Here is a 10,304-nt window from a genome sequence, read left to right as displayed (position 1 = left end):
ACGGCCCTGTGGCTTTCTCCTCCCTTCCTTTGATGCCCAATTAACCTGATGAGAAGCGCATATTGAATCAAGCACCGATTAATCCCGGTGCCGCGTGCGCTGGGGCCAATCCTGGCTGCTCTCTTCCCGTGCCAGCAGTTGGGTGCTGCTGCATCCCCGACCCCAACGCTGCGGTTCCGTGCCTGCTTTGCTCCCATTGCAGTTGTGGGGCCAACGCTTGGGGTGTTCCAGCACTCTGCACAGACCGGTCCTGTTTGGGAGCTCACTCAGCCTCCCGTTGCCAATATTTCTCTCCGTCTGTTTGCTTCGTGAGATCCAAAGCAGAAAATGTTTCCATACGCCGGCATAGAGCTGGCAGATAAAGGTTGGGGGGGGGGGGGCGGTTGGAGAGCAGCGTCTCCCATCCAAACCCGGCGCTGCCTTTTCAGAGCTGCAGCAATGGGGGAGGTGGGAGACAACCCCCAAAATCGGGGTGTGCTTTGGGGCGATGCTTTGCTCCCCCTGCACGGAAAGCAGCCCTGAGAAGCGAAGGGAAAGCTGCAGCCCCGCAGCCGCTCTTCCAACTCCTGATTAAAGGGAGAACTGCGGCTCTGCAGACGCTTTTCCAATGCTGTGATTAAAGGAGCCCCTTTCCCAGCTCTGCTGACGGTTCCTCTGAAGCAGCTCTGTCTGCTTTCCAGGGAAAATAGGGGAGGTTTGGGCCTGAGCTGGAAAACCGAAGCTCAGTGTTTAGAAACTTCCAGTAAAATCAAAGTGGTAATTTTCCAGCGCTGCCCCAGCGGCTCTTTGGGAGCGTGGAGCTGATGGCAAAGCTGATTACAGCTCCCGCCAGGTGCTCCCCCCCTCCTCCCCAACACCACCACAGCCAAAATAGGAGTTCAAAGCCTTCAGGGGTGATGGGAAAGCCCCCAGCCCTGCTCTGCACGCGCTGCAACCCAACAGAGTGCATGGATTTGGGGTTGGAGGGGGGGGAAAGGAGGGGGACCCCGGGGTTTGTGCGTCCCCATCCCATCCCCAGAGCAATCCCCTCGAAGGGGGACTCACTGCAGCAGCAGCAGGGAGCTGGTGGGCTCTCTCCCTCTGCTCCTTCCCATCTCCTTGACCCCTTCTTCCGTGGGTCCCGGCGGTGCGGAGCCGCTCGCGCGCAGCCCGGGCGCAGGGCGGGAGGGACGGCGCTATTGATCTGTTAGATTACTCAATTTCACCCGTATTGATCAGGTAATTGCTTTATCTCAGTTCTCATTTGGCTGCTGCATTATCTGCTCTCGCTCCGCTCCGCATAGAGGACCAACGGGAGGGGGGGGGGGGGGGGAAAGGGGGGCCTGGAAAATGGCCCCAAACCCCCACCCAGCACCCCACGTACCTTCTGGTCCTCCCTGCAGCAGTTGGGGTGGTCACAGTGCATGCTGCAGAATGCAGTCCACGGAATGAAGCATCCCTATGGGGTGAGGAATCCTGATACCATGAAGGGGATAGCTCGGGCCCCCAAGCCTTCCACCCTTTTAGGGCTGTGCAGAAGGATGCCCGGTGCAGGGGATGCTCACACACAGATGGGAATTCCCCACAAAGGGTGCCTGTGCCTCTCCTGTTTGCTTTCCAGCTCTGCTCAGCCCTTTGCACAGAGCCCATCACGTGCAGAGGTGCTGCTGCTGGGGGATGGGGGGTGGAATGGGGCTCATCCCACCCCTAGGGGTCTTCATGGCCTCTCCTCCCCAAAGCCCTCATGGGTGGTTTCAGGATGCTCCCACAGATGCAATGCAACCCCAACTCTCCACCATCCTCTCTCTGCCTCCTTCCATCCCTCTTCTGCATCGGGACATGAAAACAGCCCCGGGCACTGCAGCCCCCCCCCCCACCACCCCCCCCCAGCACTGCAGGAGGGCTGAGCCCGGGACCCAACGCTGCGCCGGATGGGGCCGGGGTGCGGCGATGTGAGCGAGATGGGTTTATTACACGGAGTCTGTTGCTGCGATTGTTATCGATCCGCAGCTGTCACCTTCCATTGCCGCTAATGGGACGTGAAGAGGCTTCGGTGACCGGAGCCGAGCGTGCGCTGCTGCGTGCTGCCGCGTGCTGCTCCCGGCCCCGGCCCCGCAGCCGCCCCTTCCTCCCCTTCTCCTTTCCTCCCTCCTCTCTCACTCCTTCTCTGCCATTTCTCCCATCCCTCTCTCTTTCCACCTCAGGGTTCCATGTCCTCCTCTTGCAGCTGCCTCTCTCCTTCCATCTCCATCCTTCTGCTCCTCTCTCTCCCGCTCCCCTTTACCCAGTGGTTCCCTGCCCACATCCCACTTCTCCCTTCTCTTTGCCATTGCTTTCCATGCTTATGGCCATTCCCCTCTCCCTGCTGCCCCGAACCCTGGACAGCCCCAATTCATGGGCACCCATCCCTCACCCCATCCACTGAGGCCATCAACAGCCTTTACTTCTCTGCTCTCCCACCCCACCTCTTCTTTGTTGTTATTTTAATACGAAGTCTCCTGGAAAGGGGGGGGTTTAACCCATGAGAAGTGCCACGCTGACCCCAGGGGCTGCACCCCATGGGACGGGGACATTGGGTGTGCATCGGCAGCCATTGGGGTTGGACTGGGAGCATGGCTCTGGGCAAAGCCCTGCTCCTGGCACCGCACTCCCCATCACACAGTGCTGCTCTCCCCGGAGCCCTTCATGTCTGAACAGCCCGTGCGCCGCCCGGGCAATTCCTCCCAATTAAGGGCAGGGAAAGCAAAGGAGCCCGAGCCCGCACAGTGCTTTGGTAGGCAAACACACAGCGCCCGGGGCCCTGGCACGCTGCCTCCGTGCTCAGGGTGTCGCAATGGGTGGGCACTCACAGCAAGCTCCTGGATCGGCAAGAAACACGCGGGCTCCACCCGACCGCCGCCAATGTGCTGCCCAGGCGCGTCCGTCTGGCTCCGGCAGGGATCGAGCGGGCGGCACGGAGCTGTGGGTGCTGCAGTGCTGAGCCCTGGGCTTAGGACTGCACTGAGCCCTGCACTGAGTCCTGTATCCAGCCCTGCACCCAGCCCTGCACTAAGCCATGAATCGAGCCTTGCATCCAGCCCTGTACTGAGCCCTGCACTGAGTCTTGCATCCAGCTCTGCATCCAGCCCTGCACCCAGCCCTGCACTGAGCCCTGCACCCAGCCCTGCACCCAGCCCTGCACCGGGCCCTGCACTGAGCCCTGCATCCAGCCCTGCACCCAGTCCTGCACCGAGCTCTGCACTGAGCCCTGCACCCAGCCCTGCACCGAGCCCTGCACCCAGCCCTGCACTAAGCCCTGCTTCGAGCCTTGCATTCAGCCCTGTACCGAGCCCTGCACCGAGTCTTGCATCCAGCTCTGCATCCAGCCCTGCACCCATCCCTGCACCCAGCCCCATGTCTCGCTGTCTGGCCGGACCCCCCCTCACACCGCTTTCCATCACGTTAGCCTCGGTTGATTTAACCAGAAAACAACCCCAGAATTTAATTCCCCGGCGCTGCTTCTCCCATCCTGATCAGGAGGCGGCTGCCCGCTGCCTGCGCCTGAGCTGAGCCCACTGGGGTGCTGGGGACACCCCCGGTACCAACGGCAGTGTGGGGTGGGCACAATCCCCCGTGTGCTTGCAGGGATCCAGCACCTGGTGCCAATGGAAAGGAGCCACTAGCAGTGCCCAGCTCCAGCATCCCCATGCATATCCCCATGCATATCCCCATGCATATCCCCATGCATTTCCCAGTGCTGCACCGTGGAGCATCCCATGGGGATGCACTGGGTACCTTGTGCTAATGGGACAGAACTGGTGGCTGAGTCCAGCCCTGCTGTCCCCACACACTGCTGCTGGGCCATGGAGTGTCCCACAGGGATGTGCTATGGGGCAATAGCATCTCCTGCACCTTGTTGTCCCGGTTCAGAGAGCTTGGAGAGAGGAATGGGGCTGGAGTGAGATCAGAGCAGCTCACTGCAGCAGGTGTCGGCATTTTTGGTGCCTCTATGCTCCACACTGGGTTGTGCGGCTCCGAGGGGGTTTCTAGGGATGGAGAGCTCCATCCCAGACACCCCATCCACCCACTCCTCCACCGCCTCCCTGCCCTGGGCCTGGCTGGGTGTGACCCCCGGGCTGGGTGCAGGGGGCCTTGAGCAGCCCCACTGCCCGCAAGGAAGAGGAGGAGGAGGAGGAGGAGGATGGGGGGAGCCGCGGTCGGGCAGCAGCAGCGGTCGGCAGCCTGTGGCCGGTGAGGGGTTAACGCGATTGTCTCGCAGCCACGGCCGCCCTCCCGGGAGCGCCGAGGACTGGGTTTTCATTTTAAGTAACCCCAACGCCGCACGCGACGAAATGCATCGGGTCGGGGGCGACAGTGGCGGGGAGCGCCCGGGGGAGGCGGACGCAGCGCAGCAGCCGGGAGGTAAGAGAGCATCGAGGGGTCCCAACCCCAATGTCCCGCACCCGTCCCATTGCCGTCCCCGTGCTGGGATGTCCCCAGGGTGATGGTGGGTGTTTGGGGTCGCTGGTGGCCTCGTGCTGCCGAGGCTGCTCTGTGCCTTCGGCCTCAGTTGGTCACTGATGGCTGCAGAGCAAGGTCTCGCCCCGCAGGGAACTTCCAGGTGGGCTGCATCTCTCTGCTGGCTGAACTGTGAGAGAGAAAGGGGGGAACGGGGAAAAGAGGGAAATTTGGGGGGTGGTTCTCCCCGGCTGAGCGTCCCGCACTGCTCGCATCCACCCGGCTCGCTGCCTGCACCGAAGCGGATTTAAGCAGTGAGGGAAAACCTCAAAGAGCTTTGGGGATTAGGAACGGGCTCAGGGGATGGAGCAGCGAGATCTCATCCTGCATCCCGGCCCATATCCCATCCCGCATCCTGGCAGGGCGCTGTCACAGCAGTTCTTGGGCTGCAGGGATGCTCCCAGACCACTTCTGTCCCCTGTCCCTGTCCCGTGCCCGCATCCTGACCGGGGCTGCCCTGCACGGTGCCCCAGCATCGCTCCCGTCCCAGCTTTGCTTTGCGGGAAGGGTTCGTTAACGACTCAGCATTGAATTCCTGCAGCACCTCCTGCAGCGGGGACAGAGCAGGGATGGGGAGGGCATTGCTCTGTCTGCTGGGGCCGTGCTGAGCTCCTGTCCCCGTCCCCTTGCCAGGACTTTGCCTTTCCGTGGTGACCTTCACCCTGTCCGCGGCGTCCCTCCCCGGTTAGGGTTTCTGTTTGACCACGGTACAAAACCTTTTAAATCCCATAGCCTCTGGAGACGGAGGGAATGGAAGGAGAGCGAGGGGAGAGGGGGGGAAGGAGGAACAGCACTGTGAGCACCGGAGCCCGGTTTTGGGGCTGGGGTCCGACTCAGCAGTGCTGGGACTCTGGCACCGGGAAACTGGGGCACATCTCCAGGGGGTGGTGGTGATGTTTTACACCTATTGTGGATGGGGTGGGCAGCCCCTCTCCCTGCCCCACACCTGGAATGGGCCCCCCACCCGCCCCACTCAGACCCTCAGCTCCGTGCTTTTCCGATGGCCCCTAAGCCGCTTGTTTTAATAGCATTAATGCTTTTAAACAAACAGCCCCTTCACCTCCGCCTGCTCCGCGCGATGCCCGGGAGGGCTGAGCAAGATAAGGGGATTGGAGCAGGATTTGGGAGAGATAAAGGGGCAGGAATCCAGCCAGATCCCAGCGAGGACAGACCCCAACCTGGACAGACCTCAGCTCAGACAGACATGAGTTTGTCCCATGAGGTTGGCACCATGCGCTGTGTCCCCATCCCAGGGACACCTCAGTGCTTGTGCCCCTTGGGCAGCGCAATGGGACCCCAGCCCCAGTTGAGAGCCCATCACCTCCCTCCCTTCCTGCTCCAGGCGTCCCTCATCTCAAAGGGGGGGCACTCCGGGTGACACTCCCAGGCCCAGGGGTCCCAAAGGGCTCAGCCCAGCCGGGGAGCCCCGACCCACAGCCCTTGGCACGGGGACCACAGAGACATGAAAGCGGCGGCGAGGCGCTCGCTAATGAGGGAGAATAAAGGAGCGGGGAGAGCAAAGCAAATGAGGAGAGCAAACAAGAAGGGAAGAACAGGCAAGAGGCATTTTCATAACCGCTCGGTGCCGAGTGAGCCCTCGGGGCGGTTCTTCGCCTCCTGCCCTTTGTATCTGCTGTTCTCAGGGGCCTGTTTGCATTTCTGCTCGAATCCAAACAGCCCGCGCTGCCCCGGCTCTATTTACCCTCCTGGGATGGCGCCGGAGCTGATGTGGAACCCACAGCCCAAAAAAGGGCCACCACCACCACCTCCCAGTGCTGCCATCGCCTCTTTCTCCTTATTTCACCCCATCTCACTTCACCCTCAAATAAACCACGGGCACCACCAGGCACGGGGTTGCTCCGTGCCCCCAGTTCCCCCCTCCCATAGAGCAAAGGGGGAGTGTGAGCCGCAGCCCCTGGGTGTGGGGTGCTCCCCCTGCACCCTTCCAGCGATTTCTTGCTTCCTGCCGGGGGTAAGAAGATTTACTCTCTACCCACCCCTCCCTGTATATATGGAGGTGGTTCTCCCTAAGACCCTCAGATGCTTTCTCTCGCTCCTGTCCACGTGCTACTGCCTGGGACCGAATCCCTGATGGTGCTGCAGGTGAGTGGGGCAGGATGTGGCCGTGGGGACTGGAGGGGCCGTGCTTTCTGCTCTCACCTGGATGCTCCTGAAAGAGGGAAGGAACGGTGAATTTTGAGGGTTTGCACCTGCCAGTGTGCAGGGTGCCACCTCCATCCACCTGTCCTTCCTGCTTCTACAGCCCCCCAGTGCTGGGAGCATCCTCTGGTGCTGGGAACATCCCCAGTGCAAAGAGCAGCCCTTGTGCTGGATGTATCCCCAGTACTGGGTGCATCCCCAGTGCTGGGAGCATCTCTTGGTGCTGGGAGCATTCTCTGATGCTGGGTACATCCTCAGTGCCGGGTGCACCCGTGGTGCTCTGAGCATCCCCAGTGCTGGGAGCATCCCCTGGTGCTGGATGTATCCTCTGATGCTGTCTCGTCCCATGACCCTTCTGCTTTCTGCCCTCAGGCTGCAGCATGCAGTGTGGCTGTGTGACCCCGGGGCTGCCTGCCCTGCCCGGCTCCTACTGGGTACCAGGTGAGCACCAGCACAGCCAAACTGGGAGCAACTGGGACCATCCTGCATGAACCGTGGTCCTCCCCACAGACCCACAGGCTGCCTACTGGGCTGGGGACATGGCTGTGATCCCTGGGCACAGCCCAGATGTGGGAGGGGGTGATGTCCTCAATCCTGGGGCTCTAAGCTGCTGCCCACCCTGCAGGGCTTGCCTTCCCAGATTGGGCATACAAGGCCGAGTCCAGCCCTGGCTCACGGCAGATCCAGCTCTGGCACTTCATCCTGGAGCTGCTGCAGAAGGAGGAGTTCCGCCATGTCATTGCCTGGCAGCAGGGCGAGTACGGGGAGTTTGTCATCAAGGACCCCGACGAGGTGGCACGGCTGTGGGGCCGGAGGAAGTGCAAGCCCCAAATGAACTACGACAAGCTGAGCCGAGCTCTCAGGTGCTGCCGGGTCACGGAGAGCCCTTGGGGACATGGAGAGCCATCGGGGATGTGGTGCTGTAGGAACACCCGGCCCTGACCCCCCCTCCATGCAGCCCACCTGCATGGGGACAGTGGGACAGTGGGGATGTGGTTTGGGAGCTCTTGGTTCTCCTGTTTCTCAGCTTGTGATGGGGGGGGACTTTATGCAAAGATCTTGCATGTCCATCTATCTGTCCATCCATATACCCCTCCTTCCATCCATCCACCCATCCATCCATCTGTATGTCTATCTCACTCTCACTCCCTCCATCTATCCGTCCATCTATCCACCCATCCATCCATCCATATGTCTATCTCTCCCTCCCTCCCTCCCTATATCCATCCCTTCCATCCATCCCTCCCTCCATCCATCCCTCCCTCCATCCATCCCTCCCTCCCTCCCTCCTTCCATCCATCCTTCCATCCCTCCCTCCTTCCCTCCATCCACCCATCCCTCTGTCCATCCATATGTCCATCTCTCCCTCCCTCTCTCCATCCATCCACCCCTCCATCCATCCCTCCATCCATCTCTCCATCCCTCCATCCTTCCATCCATGCTGCTAACACCCCATCATCCCCCCCAGGTATTACTACAACAAGCGCATCTTGCACAAGACCAAGGGCAAACGCTTCACCTACAAGTTCAACTTCAGCAAACTCATCTTCGTCAACTGCCCGCTGTGGGACCTGCGCTGCCCCCCATTGCTGGCGGGCGCTGTTCCCCCCTCTCTGCCGAGCCAGGTAGAGTCCCAGAACAGCGAGGACAGCCCTGGGGACAGCTGCTCATCCCCACTGCTGTCACGTCCCCCATCTGTCCCCCCACAGCTGCTGCAGAATGCGCTGCTGAGCCGGCGGGCGCTGGCAGAGCCGCTGGGCTGGCACCGAGGTCCCCGGCACCCACTGCTCCCTGAGGCACCGGAGAAGTCCCGTAAGTGTGGGGCACTGATGGTCCACGTGCACCAGGCAAGGGACACACACGGTGTGCCTGTCCTGGGAATAATGGTGGTCACTGGTGGGGGTCAGGGGCAATAGTTGCTGGGGAGCAATGGGTGCTGGGGGCCAATGGGTGCCGCAGCTCTCCACCTGGGTGCAGGCACGGGGCCCAGTGCAAGCGGGGCCGCAGCCGTTGCCGGTCCCACAGCAGCACCCAGTGGCTGCAGAAGGGAGAAGGGGGGGCCATGGGTGCTGCTGTGGGGGTGCACACGGGGTTCTCAGCACCTGGAGGCTCTCACGGGGCTCTGTCTGTTTGCCGCTCGCAGGGCTGAGCTCCGTGTCCCCCCCGTGCATGGGGGGCTCCTGCTGCCGCCTGGGGGGCCCCGAGGAGTTCCCCCGCTTGGCTGCCTTCCCCTGCCCACTGTTGCCCCCCCCGCTGCGGGAATGGGCCCCCTTCCCCATCCTGCACCCCCCACCGCACCCCACACCGCTGCTGCCCCCCCAGCTGGGAGCCCCCTCTCCCATGGAGCTCCCCAAATCAGAGCCGTTCCCGCTGGGCCCCCGTTGCCCCCCTGGGCTTCTCGGTGGCCACGCCATGGCCGGGGGGGGGCTCATGGGCGAGCATCCCGGGGAGGACGGCGAGGAGGAGGAGGAGGAGGAGGCGGATGAAGGCCAGCGTGGCACAGCCATGGCACAGAGGGTGAAGCTGCAGCTGGAGGGCAGGGAAAAGGGCAGCAGCAGGCTGTCCCCCACCAGTTTCACCCCCTCACAGCGTGCTGTGCCCCCCCAGCCACCCGGCTGGCCTCTGCAGCCACCCTAAGGTGGGTGTGCGGGGGCACGGCGGCCCCCAGACCCCAAACCACCCACACGGATGGAAATAAAGCGGTTTGCAGAGGGCTGTGGTTGTCTTGCTGGCAGCACCCCAAAGCCGCCGTCACCGCAGGCCCTCCGGGGTCTGTTGCTGGGACCCCTCCATGCAAAAGGGGATGTGGGGCACAGTTTGGGGGGTGGGGAGGAAGGGCTTTGGGGGGACGATCCCAGCAGCCACTGCTCGGTACCAGGAATTCCTGGAAAATGGCCCCAGCTCATTTTCATTTTCACTTTTCCATTTTCCCTGCTGGGAAATCTGCAGAGGGAAAAGGGGGGGGGGGGGGGAAGGGAGGGAGGCAGCTGGAGCCCCTCCCCAACTCTCCATTTTGGGGCTTTTGTGCCCCATTCACCATCCCTGTGTGGCACAGCATACCCGTGGGGCTCCCGGGCTGGTGGGGGCTTGGGGTGACTCCTGGGACACACCAAAAAGGAACCCCAAGATCTGCAAAGTGACCTCAACATTGGGATGCGATGGGTGCCACCAGGATGTGGGGTACCCCATAGCCGGGATTCGTCTATGGGTCCGCAGTACTGAGGCTGTCCCTGTGGGTCCCCAAATCTCTGCTGTCCCCATAGGTTCCCCAAACAGGCTCTGACCACTTCAAGTCACCAAATCTGCACTGTCCCCATGGGTGTCCCATATCCGGGTACCCATTGAGTCCCCCCCACACCCATCAGTCCCCGGGTGTCCCCACACGAGTGCTGTCCCCAGGAGCCCTCCATACCCTGGTAGCCCCATACATCCCCCAAACCCATGCAATCCCTGCAGGTCCCCAAATCTCTGCTGTTCTCTTGGGTCCCCCAAATAGGCTCTGATCACTTCTGTGCTGTCCCCACGGGTGTCCTGAATCCCTGTTGTCCCCATGGGTGTCCCATATCCGGGTACCCACTGTGTCCCCCCCCACACCCATCAATCCCTGAGTGCCCCCAGATCAGTGCTGTCCCGAGGAGCCCTCCCATACCCTGATAGTCCCATACATC

The 10,304-nt window shown here is 62.0% G+C and overlaps 1 protein-coding gene across 1 annotated transcript; it reads left to right on the top strand.

The window, feature by feature from the left end:
* Nucleotides 1–4,296: 4,296 nt before the first annotated feature.
* Nucleotides 4,297–9,273, top strand: ETV3L (ETS variant 3 like). The gene is made up of 6 exons (XM_046904066.1): nucleotides 4,297–4,380; nucleotides 7,009–7,077; nucleotides 7,262–7,499; nucleotides 8,105–8,261; nucleotides 8,346–8,448; nucleotides 8,780–9,273. Exons 1-6 carry the CDS (start codon nucleotides 4,311–4,313, stop codon nucleotides 9,271–9,273), a joined length of 1,131 nt encoding a protein of 376 aa, XP_046760022.1. The 5' UTR covers nucleotides 4,297–4,310.
* Nucleotides 9,274–10,304: the final 1,031 nt, after the last annotated feature.

Source organism: Gallus gallus, chromosome 25 (assembly GCF_016699485.2).
Source record: "Gallus gallus isolate bGalGal1 chromosome 25, bGalGal1.mat.broiler.GRCg7b, whole genome shotgun sequence".
Lineage (NCBI taxonomy): Eukaryota > Metazoa > Chordata > Aves > Galliformes > Phasianidae > Gallus > Gallus gallus.
This window is presented reverse-complemented; position numbering and strand designations above follow the sequence as displayed.

Bases quoted from the DNA above. Each gene is read 5' to 3' on its own strand.
- ETV3L (XM_046904066.1), top strand. From the start codon at position 4,311: ATGCATCGGGTCGGGGGCGACAGTGGCGGGGAGCGCCCGGGGGAGGCG. The intron at 8,262-8,345 runs GTAGAGTCCCAG...GTCCCCCCACAG, and splicing joins CCCCCTCTCTGCCGAGCCAG to CTGCTGCAGAATGCGCTGCT. The intron at 8,449-8,779 runs GTAAGTGTGGGG...TGCCGCTCGCAG, and splicing joins TGAGGCACCGGAGAAGTCCC to GGCTGAGCTCCGTGTCCCCC.